General features: G+C 39.6%; 1 protein-coding gene, 1 long non-coding RNA gene and 1 pseudogene across 4 annotated transcripts in view; all 3 read right to left on the bottom strand.

Annotated features, from left to right (window-relative positions):
• Window positions 1–1,025: 1,025 nt before the first annotated feature.
• Window positions 1,026–21,080, bottom strand: part of LOC109429882 (striatin-interacting protein 1 homolog) — a 54,786-nt gene continuing 34,731 nt past the window's right edge. For all 3 annotated transcript variants that reach the window (XM_062849186.1, XM_062849188.1, XM_062849187.1), the window contains 4 exons: window positions 2,750–2,912; window positions 2,479–2,687; window positions 2,165–2,409; window positions 1,026–2,106 (listed from right to left, as the gene is read on the bottom strand). In XM_062849186.1, the coding sequence (XP_062705170.1) occupies window positions 1,176–2,106; window positions 2,165–2,409; window positions 2,479–2,687; window positions 2,750–2,912 (1,548 nt within the window). In that variant the 3' untranslated portion in view covers window positions 1,026–1,175. The remainder of the gene's footprint in view (window positions 2,107–2,164; window positions 2,410–2,478; window positions 2,688–2,749; window positions 2,913–21,080) is intronic.
• LOC109419127 (ankyrin repeat domain-containing protein 13B-like) lies at window positions 4,715–15,489 on the bottom strand (annotated as a pseudogene).
• On the bottom strand, window positions 17,606–18,335 carry LOC109399121 (uncharacterized). Its single transcript, XR_003895788.2, has 2 exons — window positions 17,927–18,335; window positions 17,606–17,853 (listed from the first exon to the last, which is right to left on the bottom strand). It is a non-coding gene; the product is annotated as an uncharacterized LOC109399121 (long non-coding RNA).

The raw sequence follows: 21,080 nt of genomic DNA, 5'->3' as shown, positions 1-21,080 counted from the left end.
TGGTGATCGTCTATTTTTAGGCGACAATGGCGCCTGCCACGTCAGGTTGCAGGTCAATGTGGGGAAGGGGTAAGGAAGTGATGATTGCAATCGTTTGTATCCACATCTGGCCGAATATACCTCTGCGCCAGCACAAATTCATGCGGATGTTGGAGTGTTGGTGGGAATTGGTTGGCAGAAGGTTCACACATTGGTGTGTGGATACCAGGGGAAGGTGATAGAATTGTGTGTTTTTATTATTTTGAAGATGTGCGGCACAGTTCGCTTGATTGCATAACTTGTAGGCGTTTTCTAATAGGATTGTGACACTGTGCTGTGAAAGTTTGGAAGGAAGGGAGACGGCTTTTTCAACCCGTTTCTGTTCTAGCGACGGCTATGAACATGTTTATATACATGAGTTTAATATGTAGAGAGCAGAGAGAAAGTATATAGAAAGATACAAAGTAGGAGGAAAGGGACGGGCCAGGGATTGAACCCAGGACCTTCTGTATATAAATCAGAAGCGGTAGCCACTAGACCACCAAGCCCGTCTATTTACTTTCTACGAAAAATAAGTTACATTTAATTGTAATATAGGGGAAATTGTGGATTTTCGGCGTTTTTGTTCTGTTAGTTGTAGGGTTTTTTTTTTTTCAAAAGCTGTTAAACTCAGAGTTGGCCTCAAATCCTTCCCAACCAAGCTGAATTATACGTCCAAGTTTCAGGAAATTTGGCCGACAAAAACCCCTCATGACAAAGAGAACAAACCTGCCGATAATACCCATCGTCACCCCTATATCCACGTAAAGTAGGGGCACGGTTCTAAACTTCATTTTCAGGTATAAAGCGATTATTACTTTATCATACATGCTCATTTCTAACAGGAAATATAAAAATAATAAATAACACGAACAGTCCTTTGTTTCGAGTTAAATAAAAAATAGGGTTTATACATGACGACCGTAACAAGTCGATGAGAGTTACTATGTGACGACCGTGACAGTCAAATTAGGCCCTTGTCATCGTGAAATCAAACAACTGCTTAGTTCATAGTTAACGACACTCAATCAATGTTCATGCAGCTGCATCAGCTCACTTTTTATTCGGTTATCCGCATTATTGTTACAATAGTTACTTTATAAATATAACTTTCTACACGTGTCAATTTTGGCTCCCGTAGATAAAACTTAAGAAACTTACGTGAAATCCTCACTCGACAGCAACGAATCCCAATCGATATTGTTATTGTACACCTCTTGCTGTAGCCAGAGTTCGTAGTTTTGCTTGAACTCCTCGCTCAGCTCGATATCGTCCGATTTTCGACCACTCGTTCCGTTCCCGGCCCCGGTGGTTCCTCCTCCTCCCCCTCCGTTGACCGCGTCACCCTCAATCGGGTCGTCAAATTCGCTAGCAATGAGATCCGGAGCGTTCATCTGCAGATAGCGCCGGTTGTTAAACCGGTCGACGCAATTCCTCAGGGCACATTCCTCCGCCTGGAAGTCCCACGGCCGCGCGTCCAGATCGTTCCCAAAGGCCCAATCGTCGTTCAAGCGGTGCCGCACCTTGGCGTAGATGGCGCTGATGGTTTTCATGTTGGACTTGCGCCACTGCCGCCCCAGATACTTGGTTTGCATCTTGAGCAGCTTGAGGACGTAGAGCTGCATCAGGGCATGGCGGACCTTAAGGGTTCGCTTGAGGATCGGAGAGGATTTGAACACCACCAGCATCATGATCCTGGAGTGCTTCCACTTGGTCAGTTTGTTCAGAATTCGAAGTAGATTGATGCAGGAGAACACGTTGCGCCAGGAGTATGGAGCGGAATCTCCGATGATTAGCGATTCGGAGGTGAGTTCCGGCTGTTCGCCAATAACGCACGACGGGAAGTCCATGATCGGGATTACGTTCTTGGATCCGACGTAGCTCATGATGTTCTGGTTGAAGAATTTGAGCACCAGCGGGATGCAGTTGGCGAACACCAGATGCTGCGACATGAACTCAAACTGGTAGATGTGGTTGATCTTGAAATGCTTCAGATAGAGCAGCAGAATGGCGGAAACTGCTTTCACTGTGATTTCCTTGTGTCGACTAACGTCGATGCCCAGCTTGGTGGATTGCGTGACGGTCATTCTGAAATGTGGACCAGAGAGAATAACGAGACTGATGGTCAAAGAAGCTAGGAACTTACGGCATATCCTCTGGCAGTACGTCGGCCATAATGTTGATGCTTTCGGTTTTGGCCTTGGAGGTCGGTGCCGCGGCCAACAGGATCTTCAGCAGCGAAATCATGTACTGGGGAAGATTCGGGAGTATTGCTTGGTACAGTATCTCGGTTGGCGTTTGGGGAATCTCGCCTTCCGAGGTGGAAATCGGATTACGGGTAATATCCTCTTCCTTCTTGATTTGGACATCCGCCAGGCTGATGTACATGTGCTGTGGGAGACACGGATGTGTTGAGTAACATACCAACAATTGTCAATTAAAACACGTTACACCACTCACCTTCTTAAGCGTATAGAATCCCTCCTGAATGGGCTGCGGCAGCCCCGCCAACGTCTGGTGATCATCCTTCAGGATATACCCGATGAACTTGCTGCGCGATGTGTTCAGGAAAATCTCGATGTCTTTCCGGCGAATCTTCGGCGCCCACGGCAGCTTGTTGGTCAGCTGCTCCGGAGTGTCGTTGCTTTCCGCCGGTGGCGTAGTTTCATCTGCGCGGTTGAAAAAAAACGGATTAACGTCACCGAATGTGCTGTAACCAAACGGAACCAACCTTCAGGCCCGGGTCCATCCGTGTTCGGGGCGTTGGCCCCATTGACCGGATCGTCGTACTGCCGGAAGTACTCGGACAGCTCTTCCTCGTTCTCGGTCGAGGGGGTTTCCATCTCGAGTCCGATCTGCTCCTGCTCGTCGAGCGAGCTCTGCTTGATGAGACTCTGCACGAGTTGTTGGAAATTTTGGATGGATGTCGATCGGTGTCATGGAATCCAGAGAGAATTAGTAACGCAAGGATTTGGAGCAGGTGCTTACCGTACGAAGGATATATAGGTATATATATTTTGGTTACGTGACACGAACTAATTAGTTTTGTAACCATTACTGTATGAAGGTGCACTAAATAGACATAAGTGGCATGTGACAGAGATACTTATGCTTAATGCAAGAGAAACGGTGGTGAGTTTAATCATTATTTGAATTACTATAGAAGGAGATAGTGTCGAACACAAGCATTAACATTTTGTACTTTGATAGATACTGTGATGAATGTAATAATAGGTATGCTATGATGGTGATTATGCATATTGGATGAGATATATTGTGAGGATTACATACTGTATTTGTGAGAAGAATGGAATTAGAATATTGAAAAGTTTTTTTCTGAATAAGTAAAACAACAAGCACAAGAACGTCAAGGAAAGGGATACAGATCAGGACAGCGAATGGGAAGTCACACTGCAATTGAAGACAAGTTCAACTACTGCATGATGAAGTGTTCGGACTGTTCATCATATCAACTTGCAAAAAATTTGATGAGTTATCTGAATTGTACAGTACCAACGTCGGATGTTATTACTTGTTTTGCTAAAATTTGTCTGCTGCACATCACCTTAGTTTTTGCAATTGTAAAGACTTTCCGTTGCACCACAGAGAACAGACATCCAAGTCCAGTTCCAAAGCTGTGTAAGGAATTTAACGGTCATTTGAAATGGCAACACAAGTTGCAACTTCATGGTGGCGCTGCTGTCACAAAGTTCCCACGCTGTTGTCGGTGGTGAATATAAAACTTATCTAGATATGCTTACTCACCACTGACTGTGGCAATTTGCCGCATAGGTGACGCTAGTATTGTCAACGCTAAAAAAATTGAATCCTTACACAGCATTCGAGAAAATTTTCTACAGGCTTGGATGTCTGTTCTCTGTGGTTGCACTACAGTTTGGTTTTCTTTTCATAGTTTTCTTCAAATTGATAAAACTATTATGATAGCTTCCAGAGAAAAAGTATTATTCGTCTCCGGTTTTCTTTGAGACTACCTACTTTTAAACTACAAAAGCTCGTATAACTGTAGTAAAACCCGTAAAACCTTTCTAACGTCATGTTTTGAATTTTAGAAACAATGCTGAACTTGAATTACGAACCATTTCAACTTAGGGGTCGTCCATAAATCAGATAAAATGTTAAGTGGTAAAGGGGTAAAATGATGGGAAGTCCAAGGTGCCCGGTTTTAAAGAGAGCATCAGATAGTGCTTGTTCTAGGTGAAGCTTGACCATAGTAGGATGTTGGGGTCAATATGACCAAGACAGGCGCGTTGAACGTACACTACGCCATCATGGTGCGCCTAGCCTAACATCTTAGGAGGGTTAATCATTATAGCGCAGTCCACCTACACAGCAAAAAAAGTTGTTGAATATTACATCGAAATCGCTGCAACCAAGTCGTTACATCGATCGATTAATATTACACAGCCCGATGTACTCAATGGCAGTTGATGTAATAAACAGAACCGATGTAATTATCGCGATGTAATAAATTCGACGTACTTTTTACGATGTAATGGAAGTGATGTAAAATAAACCTTATTGCTAAACCTCCCGAATGGTTGATTAAATTGTATTTTTGACTTTTTTCGTTCAGAATTTCGTATAATTACTTAAACTATACTAAATTCAAGTCGAAAAAGGACAAAAACCAATTTAATCAGCCATTGAGGAGAAGATGGTAAATAGGTGAAGAATGTTAGTTTAAAACGATGTTACTTTATTGTTTATTTTCTTTTAGCAATATACGCATGTGTACATAAAAAATATATTTGGTGCTATCTTTAGCACGCAGGCATCATTTTTATATTTTGCACGTAGGTACTGGGCCGGCACGTCGAAATAGCAATTTTTCGATTATTAACGTGGTGCGCTCTTCGCTCTTCTGATGCTCACGTTCGCTACCGACGCTTCTATCGCGAATTTCGGGTACTTATCGCGTTCAGCAAGTGGAAGAGCGGGATCTCTGGAATGGGGACAAAGCAAATCAAAAATCTTGTAGTTATCATATGGATAAGACATGAGTGTCAGCTTACCGATTTTAACGGAGATTCCCACAGTACGCTGCTGACAAAGGCTTTCAGCGTGGACACATGCGGGCATCAGGTCCAAAATGGGCAGCACCAGATCCGCAGCTTGATGCGGAACTGTTTGCTCAGTCAGATCTTCGCCTTGAACCTTGGCGGATATCCGTTTCGGTATGCTAACGTCTCGCCCCTGGAGATCGACTTCCGGCGAGAAGTATTCCGCAACGTTGGCTGCAGTCCCAACCGAGCTGGTAGTCTAAATTTCCGCTGCCGCTTTCCGCTTATAGACAGGGCTGTTGTTGGATCTGCTTCCATTATCCTGACCTAGCAAAGGTGACCCTTGAGGCCATTCCCATGAAGTGCTACAGTGGTCTATTCTTAATGCGGGCCTCTTCCTCACTCAGGTGGCCAGGTATTCGTTTCTCATACGGGCTATGACTTCCACATTGCTCGCTCCGTACACCTTGTACTCGTACCCGTTGATGTTCTCGGTACGCCGTCGTTGGAATCCGGATTTGTTCCGCTCGAAACTAATCTTGTCCATGTCGATGTGGTTACAAATAACGGGAGCCTGTAGGCGCAATTGTATCGATGTCTTCCGATACGATCTCGAACATGATAGCCGTCTCCGATTGGCCTTGAAAAATGTAGCTCCTATTTCCGCACTTCCAGGTGTTGTTATCGAACACAAACAGCGTGGTGTCGATCTGTACGTTCGACTCCCGTCCGTATTTGTAGGTATCGCTCGGGCAGACCCGAGCCATCAACGGTACCCAGCTGATGTTTCTCAACGTAGAAGTCCGGCGTTTCCTGAAAGTGCTGCAGCAGCTGTGGGACGTGTGACACTCATTTTATGTGGCGCTGTAGATCCCGGACCTCCAGTCCGGAGGTGAGGATGTTGGCATCGCCGAAGCAGATCGCTTCCTGCACCACTATGGAGTAAGGGAAAAAGACATTAAACATTACAAAATAAAAACAAAGTAAATATAATCAGAGTTTTATAAGCGCTAGGTATAGCTATATATTTTTTTTGACTGAGTGAGAGTATAATCATTATCTGATCAATGGCGTGGCACAATAAAAGCTGGGCATCGAGAAATTCTGATCGAATTTAGATTACTAGTCTCGGCCCAGCTATCCTTACCTCCCCATGGAAACTGCAAGAAACCTTAGGGAAAAATCGCTAAAGAAACTGCAGTCACTTATTAAATAGGTATCTCCGGAGCTCTTCCATGGATTTTTATTCATGTCTCCTAGAGATTTTTTACTCAGTCTTGCGATAGGGAATTTTTCGTAAGTTGCTCGTTGTTTTTTTTCTCCAAGAGCTCTACATATGATTTTTTCTCCAGAAGCTACTTCTGGGTATTCTCAATTTAATTGAAAATCGACTAACGAAGTTGGATTTTCCTCCAAATCCATGCGTCGGACCTAACTTCGGAACTGGTGCGCTGTATAGCAAACCTGGTCTGCTATACAGCGCACCAATTCCGAAGTTAGGTCAGACGCACGGGTATGGACAAAAATCCATTCTCGCAAGTCGAAAATTCTGGTTTTCAACTGCACGGAGAATATTTTTCTGCATCAATTCCTTCTAGGCACATCTCTCAGGAGATCCTTGTAGGGATTCTTTGGGGTTTCTTTGCGGATGTTCCTCCAATTGTGTTTTTAAACAGGATGTTCCTGAAGGCTTATCTTCAGGAATTCCATTTGAGAAGTTTCTCTAGGGTTTTTTCTTCAAGAATACACCCTGAGAATCTCTCTTTCCGTTTTTTTCTCCGTGAGTTTTTCCTAGTGATTTTCAACCAAACTTCCATAGTTCATTTTTTAGAAGTTCTTCCTAGAATTCCTCATTATTTTTTCTTCGGGAGTATTTTTTTTTCATTTCTACTCTAGATAATATTTCCAGGAGTTCTATCTGAGGATTTTCCTCCAAAAGTTCTTCGTTATGAATTTCCTTCAATAGTTTCTCCTACATTTTTTGTCTCCCTCCGCTGTTGGACAAATTAAGCCACTGCGTCCAATAAGCTGAATTTTTGTGGCATAACTCCACCTACATACATGTAGATGTGTTTGTTTAGGAACTCGTCCTGCAGGACTTACTTATTGGTATTTTTCTTCAGTGGAATTCCTTTTTCTGGATTTACTAACAAAATATTATTTTTAAGGAGTTCCCCTTGAAAATTTTCAGAAGTAGTAACATCTTGAAATATTCCCTGGAGTTCTTTCTAGTACATACTGTTTTTAATAGTTCTTCCTAGATATTTTCCTCTAGCATCTAGGAACTCCAGCAGTTTTTCCTATGATTTTTTCTTCAGGAGTCCCAGCTGGAGCTATTCAGGAGCATTTTCCTCCAGAAGTTTCTGCTAGGGATTTTTTCAGTTTGTCTGAGGTGTTCTTCTTCTTCTTGGAGTAACTTTCCCACTGGGACAAAACCTGCTTCTCAGCTTAGTGTTCTATGAGCACTTCCACAGTTATTTACTGAGAGCTTCCTCTGCCAATGACTGTTTTGCATGTGTATATCGTGTGGCAGGCACGAAGATACTCTATGCCCAAGGAAGTCAAGGAAGTTTTCTTTACGAAAAGTTTCTGGACCGACCAGGAATCGAACCCGTCACCCTCAGCATGGTCATGCTGAATACCCTCGCCTTTACAGCTATGGCTATAGGTAGGGGCCTATGAGTTCCTCTAGAAGATGAGTAATCATTAGACTAACACAAATTTCGATTTTCTCTTATGTCACCGCCCCCTTGGAAAATTTTGGTCGAAATTCAACATTTTGAGGGGGGACACCAATAAATTATTCAAGAAATTTTAAAATTTTAAGGTGTAATTAGAGTTGCACAGAAAATTTCTTAACAAATCCGATGAGTATATAGATTTTGCCGAATTGTTTTGGTATTTCTTCGTCAAATACATTTATTATTTATTGTCCTTCCCCTTAGCGAGCCAGCGAGTATTGTGACACAAGAAGAAAATGATATTTGTTCCGGGCTTACTGGTTTTCTAAAGGATTCCAACCTGGGGATTTCACTCTGGGAATTCATCTTAGAGCTTTTCCCTATACGTTGAGAACGTTGCGTCTGAAAATTTTTCTACCAGACAGGGTGGCCACTCAAAACAGCAAATAAAATTCCCGAGTTTTTCCCGGTAGAGATTTGAAAATTTTCCAGATTTTGAAATGTAACTGTTTCTAGTGGGAATTAAATGTAACTTTCTCAGGAAAATTTAAGATGACACTAGTTTACAGCATTTTTGAACTCGGTAAGCCGATGATCATTTTGAGTGTAGAATCACAGTGGTAGAATCATGCCCTGAGTTCGAAAACGAGAAGGAAAAAAATACAGTAGAGCGGATTTTTTTCCGAATTTCCATACAAGGCTGTCGAATTGAAATCGATTTTCGTTCTATTTTTAAGCAAAGTTGCTCCCTTCATACATCCCCATTTCCGTGACCAAAGCTCCGATTGAACTGAAATTTTTACTGTAACTAACAAACATCTAATGTCTCAAATGTTCGTTGAGAAGATTTTTTTAATTGAATTTTTCTTACTGAAAAAAAATACAAACTTTAACTATTTTTTGGAAATTTTGCTAAAATTTAAGGAGATTGACTATAGGGGGATTCACTAAACAGTGTAAACTGATTAAACGTCGCGATCACCAAGGCAATCTTTGATTATTTCATTCGCAAAATCATGAAACATTTCAAATAAGCAGAAAATCATGTCTTACGCAGCAATTTAATCTGTTTGGTGAGTCCCCCTTATATAATCACCAATATTTCGAATCAAACTAATTTGATGCAAAAATTATGTTCAGATGACCGAAACATATTATATTTAGCTTTCTATTCATGCAAAAAGATTGAAAGTTCGTTGACTGCAACGCAAAATATTTGAATTTTGGTTAATTCCATGTTTTAAAAGCTGTAGAGCTCGATTTTAAGGAAAAGCTCAAAAACTGATCTACTTAAAAAAAAATTGAAGCACGATCTTAATATCAGAACATAATTATGCAGCAAAAAATTTTGGTCGTTGATAGAAGTTCATGATTTTCGATTTTTTTTTTGTAAACTAGTGTGATGAATATTTTGAAAACCTTAGATTTAATATATTATTCACACTTCAGGTTTCGAAATAATTGAAATAATTTACAAAATATGTAGTGTTGTTTGATGAGTTTATCTCGTATCCTATGATGAAGAAAACTGACGAATTTCAACATGAAAGTCACGACATCAATCGTCAAATTGAAAAATTTATGAAGTTATTTGTGGAAATAAATTAAGAACAAATTGTGGAGGATCGTAACTCCTAAAGAAAACATTATAATTATAGGATTTGCTGTACAAATCTGAGGAATATCCATAAAAAGTAATAGGGTGATTTCTTAATAAGATTCTAACATTTCTTCTAAAAGATTCTTGGTAAATTCGTAAAAACTCTGGACAAAAACAGAATGCCCAGAAGAAACAAAAACATTGTAGATGGCCTTCTGGTGAAACACCCGGAAAGATTACTCGTGAAAGAATTTTGGAAACAATTTCTAGGGAAATCTCTGATTACTTCTGGTGAATTCCGGGAAGAATTATTTATGGTCGTTATTAAGTTATTTCAATGGAAATATTTCATGAATCTGTGGCGAACTTTATGGCAGAGTGAATGGCTACTGCAGGAAATCGTAAATTCTGAACGTTCTAATTCTTAAACGATTGCAATATGAAATTCCCAGAGCTTTAGTTCATAATGGTGTTTTCAGACATGTCATGAATTTCTCCGGGAATTGCTTGAAAATTTGTTTCTGAAAAAAAAAATCACTAAAATTTCAGTAGAAGCAGATAAATTATTTGGAAATTATTCTACATACAATACAATTATTGCTTCAAATGCTTTTGAAGATTCATTTCCTCAAATAATTTCAATTTGTAATTAAACAAAAACTTATTCTCTAAATCCTCCAGCATGTCTTCATATGTTTCACCAGGAATTTATGCAAAGGCTTCACAAAAAAAAATCCGGCAATTTAATCCGGCTTTTTGAAAAAAAAACCTTCGAGGATACATTATAAAACTTCATGAAAAAACTAAAGAAATTTATCAAAATATACATAATATAAACTATTTTATGAATTCCACCAGAAACTAATGAGGAGTTTCTGCAGCTATCACTCAAAGAATCCCTGGATGCTTTCTTACATATGTGTTTTCGAATTGTTTTTAAATTGCCAGAAATTTTTGAATTGTACCAGAACTTCGTCCTGAAATACACCAAGCACTTATTTTTAAAACGAAGTTATCGTTTTTTATTGCTCATCCTAGGGATTTTTCTTTAGGACATTCCTCAAGTTCCTCCTAAGTATTTTTCTCCATCAGTTCCTACAAGGTTTTTTCCAAGAGTTCTTTTTTGGTGTTGCTTTAGTATGTTTTTTTTATGAGGATTTTTTTCCGGTTGTTTTAAGAATTTTTCCGGAATTTCTTCAACTGATTTTTTTTACAAAGTAAGTAAGTTTACCATTAGTTTATACTTTGTGAATGTGCTTTCTTAAAAGGATGCATAGTCCACTACACGGTGTTCAATAAGTTCGGATACACCATATAACTTGAGTTAATTTCACATCTTTTAAGTTTACATCGCTCTATACTAAATTAAAATAACTAAATTAATAGACAAAAGCTTTACACTGCTATTTCAGTGATGATATGGTGATAAATTTGCAAGTTTAGTCAAAATGTGCTTAAAAAGGCATAAATACATTTTATAAAGCAAATTTTGGTTCAAATTTGCCACAATAGGGATATAATCAAGTTTTGGAAAAGATAACTATGGATTAAACTGAGATATAACGCAGCCTTGCTTTTTGACAGAACAAAAATCATTAAAACAGGTATAGCGGCAATTTTAGCAATTTTAAAGATCAAAATAAAATGAGTCCGTACTTCACCCAATCTGAATCTTATAGATTACTTCGTATGGTCATAGTTGCTACCACTAATGCTGAGGACAACAACCTAATTTAGTTTAATTTAACAATGACTCAATAAAAACTAGCCAAATACCAATGACAGACGTGCGTGCCGGCCAAAAGGAACTTGAGACACATTTGCAATTATTACAAAAGGATAAAGGACAGTTTATTTCAAAACATATACTGTATTTGATCAGTATTATGTGAGCTTTCAATTAATACATTCACTTTGCAGATGGGAATTACAGATAGGAAATAAATTAAATTTTACTGTGTATCCGAACTTATTGAACACCGTGTAGAAGTACATTTTTTTTGTTTTTCCGTTCTCTTAGTAGATGTTCTTTCTTTTATACCCTCAGTCAAATAGTATTTTGTTTTATTGTGTTAAGTTGGTTGGCTGAGAACTGAGTGTCCACTACTAGGGTCCAAAAGGCTTATCAAAGAACTTTTTAATTTTGACGAAATCAATATTTTTCATTAAAAGTTCCTACTGTGGATTTAAATTTCGCTTGAGGATTTTTCTCCAGGAGTACCTGGACAACAATCAAAAGAAGAGCTCCAGTAATAATTTCAACAAAAATGTCTGGAGGAATCCCAGAAACAATCCTAGAGGAATCCCAGAAGAATTCCTAGAGTAGATTCCAGAAAACAGTCCTGGATTGCCGGAAGAATTACAAAACAAATTGTCTGAAGAATTTGAGGGGAACGACACAAGTTTTCAAGGTCCGAGATATCCCAAATAACAGCCGAAAAAATATATAAAAAAAAAACGTAAAAGTTTGCCGTCTTTTCAGTGGATAATGCCCACTTTTTATGGGATATTGCGTCTTTTTTGGATTGTGAAAATCTGTGTCTTCGCTCCAGGAGGAATTGCCAAAGGAACCCACGAAGCAATAAAAAATCTGAAGGAATTTAAAAAAAATCGCAGATTGCAGATCTCTAGGATTCAGGAAAGCAAAACTAGACGGATCACAAGTATTTCTGGAGGAATCGTAGAAGGAATTCCTAAAGTACAGATACGAAACAGAAAAGGGCTGAAAGTCTCTTAAATAAAGACAAATCAATCAATCAATCCTTAAGTAATCCCAGGAAAAATTCTTATGGATCTTAGAAGGAATTCCGGGGAAACCCAAATAAAATTCCTGTAAGAATACCAGAAATAATTCCTAGAGGAATATCAGGCAGAAGCTATTCCTGGAGGTATTCTATAAGACTTTGCTGGAGAAGTATCAAAAGGAATACCATAAAGAATTCGTGGTGGTACCGTGACCGGCCCTTATTCTGCGCAGTCCCTAATTCTGCGTATTTCAGGGGACCCGCATGCGGCAAGGTAGGCCTACTGCTCATCTTTTACGAGTGTGTTAGTGTGACTGGCAATGCGACCAGAAGCCTAGTCGAATCCTGCTTGGAAATCGGTTTGTTTTGTCGATGGGGGTGGCCCGCGAAATCGCATTGTGTTGTTTGGGAAGGCCCGCTCGATGCATGTTAGGTAGGCGTAGTTTGTTCGAGTTTGACGTGCCTGCACCCTCCCTGGCGTATTTTCACGAACTCGATTATCCGTAGTCAAGTTCTGGCGCTTCCCAAAATAGTGATAGTATCTCACAAACGGAATTTTGTGAGAAGCTGAAATTTTGACTGATCACTAACCAAAGTTGGCTTGACAAAATGTCAAAATTTCAGCTTTATAAATTATTCCGTTCCCTAGATATACGTTTGGGAAGCATCCGTATCCGACTCCGGATAATCGAATCCGACCTGTTAATCTCAAAATCATAGATGATAGTTCAATATTAGCAAAACATATATTTTTAGAAAAGAATATTGTTTCAATAGTAATGAAAAAGTTCGTAAAAAAAATATTTCAAACTAACGATCATTATTTTGTAAAAAAAAATGATTTTGAAAGTACTGGAAATTGCCTGAAATCTGTGTCCGTTAGTAAAAGTGCTAAGAAGTTGCCTAATCAGTTGAAGCATTTTGCGACATATAATTATTGTGAGTATGAGCCCTCCACGGTATCATTTATTTAGCTTTTATTGTGAGATTATCTTAACCATTCCGAAAATGGGTACCGCACGGTACTCCTGCATGAATTTCAGAAGGAACTTCTGGAAGAGTTCCACAAGAAATTTCAAGAAGAATACCAGACTGACTTTCTAGAGTAATCTTAGAAACTATACTCCTGGAAAAGTCCCAGAAGGAAGTCCTGGAAGAACTCCAGAATAAATTCCTGGTAAATGCCAGACGGAATTCCAGGAGGAATCCCAATAATAATTCTTGGAAGAATACCGGAAATAATGTCTGAAGTACCAGAAGGAATTTCTGAAAGAATACTATTAAAAAAAACTACTAGAGAAATGTCCAAGGGTTCCTGTGGAAATTCCAGGAGTTCCACAGCAGAATCCCAGAAGGAATTTTTGGATAATTTCCAGAACAAATTTCTTGAGGTTTTCGAGGAGAAATGTAAGAAGAAGTTCTCGGACGAATACTAGAAGTAATTCCTGCAGATTTCTGTAAATTCCCGGGAAAATCCCAGAAAGATGTCCTGGAGCAAACCCTGGACTAATCTCAGAAGGTATCCCTGAATAAATCTTAGAAGATATTTTGAGGGAGGAATTCCTGCAAGAACACCAGCAATAATTCTCGCAGTACCAAAAGGGAATACTAGAAGGATTCCTAGATGAACACCAGAAGCAATTTCTGTATAAATATCAGAATTCCTGGAGAAAACCCACTAAGAATTAGTTGAGGAGTGCTAAATGGAATGTTCAGAGGAATACCAGAGGGAACTCTTGAACAAATATTAGAATGAATTTCTGGATAAATCTGAAATAATTTCTAGAGGAACCACAGAAGGGATTTGTAGAGAAATCCCAGAAGAAGCTCCTGCAAGAATATCAGAAGTACCTGACATTTTTAGAAATGAATAACATAATTTCTAGAACTTTTATCGCGAATCGCATATCTGTCCTATTTGCATAGGAAATCCAGCAAAGATGGGACTGATATGCGATTCACGGCAGTTTATTGCATTTATTTATTTTTTAGATTCAGATGAATTAATGTAATTTCTGGCTTAAATGATGAATCCCTTAACAAATTCCCGAACGAAGAAGAATGTGAGATATTTCAAATACACCGCAAAGAATACTAGTTTACCTCTCTACGAAATCGGATAGAATTTCATAGGAATTTATCGATTTTTTTCTGAAAATTTAGTCAGTTTTCAGCAAAAACATTTCGATTTGGCAATAGTTTAACTAAAATTTTATTCAGGAAATTCATCTGATCAATTCATGAGTTCTTCCATAAATATCAATACCTAAAATATTTCATATTTTTTTATTTAACTAGAAATCTCTCAGAGGCTGTCCATTAAGGTGAAACATCAAGAAGTCCCATTGCAATTTTGCATACAAACTTTAGAGGCACAAATCCGACGAACGAAACACCGAACCAAGGCGCACTTGTTTATCCTGGCTTTGCTCTCTTGCAAAAAGAGGCAGCTTTTCCTAATCAGGCGCATTTGTTTACGAACTTTTAAGATTGGTGCTCTTGAAAACGTGAGTAGGGGTCCAAGTCGGCCATTGTGGCAACCATATTTCTATTCTCTGAAGTTTCTCCTTAACTACGTGGACTGATGTTTCGGTCATCTTAGAACACTCCCTCCTCCGCGTAGACGTTGACTACACAAAATGTAAAAGTTTATGGATTTTGGCTAGATCCTGCCCAGCCACCCCCCCACCCCCTCATTAGAGTTTGCGTATCCAGCTCTCCAATATTTTATCCAAGGAATTCACGAATTCTCCAAGAATTACCTTATGATCACCTCCTAGACAAACTCATAAAGGAGTATGTGCTCCAAGCGTACTTGCAGTAGAATATAAGAAATCTCACAATATTCCAGAAAACCATTTAAATTGATTTTTACAACACACGAAACCTGAAAAACCCAATGAAATGCTTGAAGAGATTTTACCAAATTTTACTCTCCAACAATTTTTTTCGAGAATTTCCGCCTGACATTTTTTGCAATATTCTGCGAAAAAAAAAACACAAAAATACATTTCAGAAGCATGTTTAGAACTATTCATGAGCCTCCAAACATTATTTTACAAATTATCTGCCAGTCGGTCTCACTCTAGGGCTGTCCATTTATTAAGTAAGAAATTTTTTCCGATTTTTAGACATCTTCTCCCCCCTTTGTAATTTTTTTATATGAACACCCAAATATTTTTGTATGACGCATATTCTACCGCCCCCTCCCCCACAAACCCTTACGTTATCAATGGATGGCCCCTAAATCAAGACCAACAATTGAACAGGCCGCATCAACATTTTATGAAAAACATGTTTCTGTCGACTTAAGGTCTTCTGAACTCCACCCACAATCCTCACCACCACTAATAGAAAGCGCAAACCTGCAACCCCCCATCATGCTTTCATAGCAGAAATGTGAACTAAAATTCATTTTCATTTTCATTTTGCAGCATTTTGTGGGGCAATGACAGCGCAAGTCAGTCCAAAGCTGATGATAAGGAGGGGTAATGGCTGAATAGTCTTTGCTGACCACATAAACGCCATGGGATAGGAAAAGGGTATTTTGGTGTGGGATTAGGGTGTTGGTGCAGACTTGACGATATCAATGCTATTCAGATGCAAAATAATTTTAAGGCTCAATAGTGAATCGCATACCTTCCAAAACCAAAAAACAATAATCCACAAAATACCAAGCAAGTCATAGAAAGAAATAGCGCCCGATTGTTTATTTTGTCAATTATAGCAAACGGAAACTTCTACCCTCTCCGACTCGCCAGTCACCCCGGAAAAATGTCCCTTCAGTTCTGGAAAATATATTATCCCCAATTAAGCCTTTAATCGAATTGTCCGCGTGGTCTTGTAGTACCCCTGCTAGGTAAGAATCAGTTATTGCCATACATATTAAATGCTAGACATGACCCCATGGATAGCATTTGCATATGTAAAAGCTTTGCTGATGTGACTTTCCTATTAGGCAATTCTCTCATCTCATGTTTGTCTTCAAAACCTTATCAAGCTTAGAAAATTGAAGTTGATAAACAGTACATTACAAGGTTCGAATTCCCATAGAATGAGATCATTCATTCGCACTACAACACCATAGGAGATAATACCACATTGGCTGATTACAGTACAAATGTGAAAAATCTCCTTTTTCCCCCTATCCGCAACCCGGGGACGCGCCCTGTTGGATTTCGAAAGCCTCGGAGAATATTACAAACCTTCAATGGCATTCCCATAAACTAACCCACATTGCCCATTCAGGGGTCTGACTGGGCCTATTACCCTCCCTCAGTTTGTAATATTCTCTCCAACTTGGAATTATATTTTCCCGGCACATAAATGACTTCGACAAATGTTCGATATACTATGCAGCGTCATGACCAGTATAACTATATCAGATGACTTGGAGATCTGATTCTTACAGAATTGTTTGCCATTGATTATACATTCAGCTATTCTAATCATTACTGCAAAGGCCATCGACCACATGCCTGAAATCAAAGCTTCCTGGAAGATATAATCCAAGCCCAGGGAAATGTGAACTAAAATTCAGCCACATATAGTTTCTCCGTAGATATCTTACCGTGTGTAGTCCAGGGAAAGCGGATCTGAACCGGATGGCCTACAACTTTCATGTCCGCTTGTCGACACTCCTTGGATCAGAAGTAAAAAGCACCCGATGTATGCAAATTGTCACATCAGATACTATGGGCCAATTGGTCGAACAAACGGTCAGCGTCTCCTCCAGCATGACGTCTCCGGCTTCGAGTGACTTGTCGGCGACCATACTAGTCCACCTTTGGGGTGCCGTCACGCTTTTGTTGGCCACATTCATTGGTTCGGGTGGTTAGAGCTAGACCGTGATCTCCTCAAACTTCACCGGTTCCACCACCACCGATTACTGCTCTTACAATCGCCTCTTGTCCGCTGCTACGGAGGGATTTCGATACTTCGATCCTTTGGTATTTTAGCCCGACTTGCGTCGCCCGTCAACTGATGGATCCTTCCACCGAAGGACGATACTTTCGCCCGAAGAAGCCGGAGCATTTGTTCCCGTTGCAGTGAACTGTAATAGAAAACATGTTATTTTTTTTATGACTTCACAAATAAGAGAAGATTCATTCACAATAAAACTATTCCACTTACCGTGTAAACAACCCGAACGCGCGATCGCATTGGGACTCGCATCGATTGTCAGCTCGGGATCCACCGTAAGGAAATGATAGCTCTCGTCCTTCTGGGCCACTTTATGCCGAACATCTGCGCCAGTTCATCATTGTTGATTCCCTCGCCATCGACTCGATCATGAACTGCCCATACCGGATGTCCTCCTGTGCTTCAGCCTCCAGCGCTTCTGTTATCCGCCGGGCAGCCAACGCTGGATACTGCCTTTTCTTGAAAGATTGTTTCTGGCAGGTTTCATAAGCTTAACACACCAGACACCGATTCCGACCCGCATGACTCATTGCCGTGCACTAGTAAACGTTATTTTCCTGAAAACAAACAATATTATTATTATAATGATTGTTAGTTTTAGCACCAAATCCCGACTCACAATTTCTTAGGGCGCCTTCAGCGGTCACATACTTTCTGCAATAGCCCGGAAGTGGCTTCATTATGATACCATCGATTTGGAACAAAACCTTCTGATTTGCTGGAACCAGCTGGAACGCTTACTTTGAAGAGGGAGCTTGAGGGAAACCGGTGAAATCTCTTCGGGTGACAGCCAAATTGGCCGCTCACTATCATCCGCTTGCATTCAGTTTCCAGGTTCAGCATCTGCTCGTCGGGATCTTCACCAACTGTAAATTTGTTTAAAAAGATTACTAGATATAATTTAGACTATTAACTTATCAAAACTGTTAAAATACTTACCAAAAGTAGAAAAAACAGCAGCCACTCCGATGAGATGAAAAAAAAAAAACATGGCTGCTTGATCGGCCTGGATCGCGAGACTGCGGTCGATGACAGCAGTGTTGCGAGACATAATATTGCATCGCAAACTAATGTGATATGACATCGACTTTGTGTAATCGTACACAATGTTGGCACAACCAGTTGGTTGCAGCTGTTTCTGTGTAATATTCACATTTGCTCGATGTGAATATTACACAAACATAACGGAAAGGAGAATCGTTATTTGTTTTTTGTGTAATGTTGAGACAGATGTGATTCTACGCAAAATCGGTGTGATTGTGCATCTGAAAAAAGCGATTACATCGGTTTTCTGATACATCAGTCGCATTACATCGAGGCGGATTACATTATTTTTTGCTGTGTACTGAGTCATATCACGTACTCGCCGGAAACGGTAATAGAATCTTAGATGGGTTCAAAATAGCGGCAATCTGTATGGTGGATAGACTAGACAGCTTATCTTGTGGATTGTTTCTACATCCTACAAAGAATTTATTCATGGTAGCCGAAGTTAATAAACAAGTCTCACAGATGGTGGACCGTATGACCGCGAAGTTTGCGTTGCGATGTTCGATGATAATAGCAAGTGAACCTGGCTAGCATATGTACTATGTAGTTACCTAAAGTACATTCAACAGGAGCGATTCGGAATCGATTATCCACGTTACACTCTGTAGACCTGGTAAATTGGAGGGTAGAGTATGACTAACTACAGTCAGTGGTAGCCTGGCGGTTTGCTACAATATCAAGTACCTACAACAACAGCAGGTAGCGTATACCTAGTGGAAGGGGAGACCTGGTAAACCCTTCGTACATGTAAGACATCATACTTCAATGACAAAATATTTAGTGAGGCGCTCGGTCTGCGCGGCCAAAGACGCGTGAACGTCATACGTCACCGGCAGTTACAGCGTATAGGCTAATATGTCTACGGATGAACTCAATGGCAGCGTAAGTGGGACAGCTTCACGAAAGAAAGGTTGACCAACAGGTTAATTTCTATGGTAGATATCTGGATCAACAAGAGTCATGGTGAAACATCCTTTCGCTTGACGCAGTTTGCTTGGGCACATGGCTGCTCCTGGCAGTTTCTATACATATCCGGTGACATGTCTGTCGTGAATCCAAAAAAAGGCTGCCAAACTGTCGCTGGCCGCAGCACCACAGCGCCGCACGAACACGTCCGTTCGTTCCAAAATCCGTCGAAAGAAGAACGAGTAATACAAAACCGAGCATGCCTGAAGCTTGGCTTGCTTCGTTCGTTTTCTGCTTTACCGGCGCATCTGTCATTCCGCTATTTTGTTATGTCGACTATCAGTGTTGGCAAATGCACTGAAATGGTTTTTCAAGTTCGAGTCGAATAACTTTTTCGTTAATATTTCTTATTGACTTTTGCTTTATACACTACATTCTTCCCCTCCTCTACTCTTCCTGTGAAAAAAGGTGCTGGAAATTTTACATTCTCAGTCCATAATTCATAAAGCATTTGTTTAAATATTTTCATACTTTTCAATCCTTTCATAATCTAATCAAAATTCAATCCACTCCAAATTGTATTTAATACATAATTTTAAAAATTGAGAACCAATCGAAACCAATCCCAATTTTTACTTCCAATCCATATACTGTCTATAGAATCCTAATTCAATCTAAATGCAATTAAGATCAATTCAATTCCAATTCAAGTCAATTCTGATCCAAGTTTAACAAAATCCCAATCAAAATTTAATGCAACTTCAACCACCGACGAACCGACGTGACAGCTAGAACAAAAAATTCAAATTTGTTGTCCGTGACGCCATGATGAAAAATAGCCGAACACTATCGCCACCTCTATAACGGCTCGCAATGATTTGCTAGCTCGACACCAAACCCCCGTGTGTTCATATAGGAAACGGTTCGCGTCTGCGCTGATTTGACAGAAGCGATCGCTCGCTTCGCTGGTCGAACGTTAAAATGGGGGGGGGGGGGACAGTTTTGAATCACCACTGTCACGTCGGTGCTTCAACCCCAATCCAATTCCAATCGAAATTCAAACCAATCAACCAAACTAAACGAATGTCAATTTAATCAAAGTCGAATCTGAATGCAAACCAATGCAACCATATCCAATCTAAGTTTAATCCATTTACTATCTGAATACATCAAGTTACAATGTAAATCCAATTTCAATCTTATCCAATGCTCATCCTACAAAATCCAAACAAGTACATATAAAGTGCACATCCAACCTAGAATCAACTAAATCCATCAACCTAGTACAAACTTCACCTAATGTAATTTTTTTTTAATTGTTTTATTTTAATATTGTTTATTTTTTTCTTCTCTATAAAATTAATGAAAATTCAATCGTAATCTAATCGAAACCCGGTCCACATTAAAATTTCAACCTTTGTACTGCCTAGGTCCGATCCAAATTCAATCAAGTCCAAAATCCCGATTTGATCCATATTCAATCAAAATCCAAACTAATTCTAATCCCATTCCAATCTTTATGTATCCCTTGTGCTATCCACATACAATCCAATCAAGATTCCAGTGAAGAGAATGGTCAGACAAAAGAGGCACGAAACAAGCAATAAAGAAGACGCGGCGATTACTCTTTATCCCAACTGGTAACAGATAATGACATGATCTCAAAAATTGTTGTTGCAGACAAAATGGAACCTGAATTTGTTGCGTACTTTTCAACTCGTGAATAATCAATTATTATCAACCCAAAATCGAAATTTTTTGATGATACATCTTCAGCAGCGTTGCAGTGTTTACCGACTCGAAGTTACCATTAGAAAATCACAAAGCAAGCCTTAAAAATCTCTAATTTCGTGGTGCCCAATCTTGTCCTATCCTGTTTAAGTTGTGACAAACCTATGTCGCATTGGGTACAATGTCGCAACAAATTCAGGTTACGACATTGTCGTTATTGTCGCGCGATGGTTGAATTTTGATTCACTGTTCAATTCCAATTTATTCCAAATCAAATAAAAACCCAAAACAATTGTCATTCACATCAGATCCAATTCTAATCCATATTCTCTTGTATTATAATCCAATTACAATGCAAATTCAAATCAATCCATTCAAAATGAAAACCAAATTCATTCCACATCCA

Source organism: Aedes albopictus, chromosome 2 (assembly GCF_035046485.1).
Source record: "Aedes albopictus strain Foshan chromosome 2, AalbF5, whole genome shotgun sequence".
Lineage (NCBI taxonomy): Eukaryota > Metazoa > Arthropoda > Insecta > Diptera > Culicidae > Aedes > Aedes albopictus.
The sequence above is the reverse complement of the archived record's forward strand: the minus strand, read 5'-3'. Positions and strand labels throughout refer to the sequence as shown.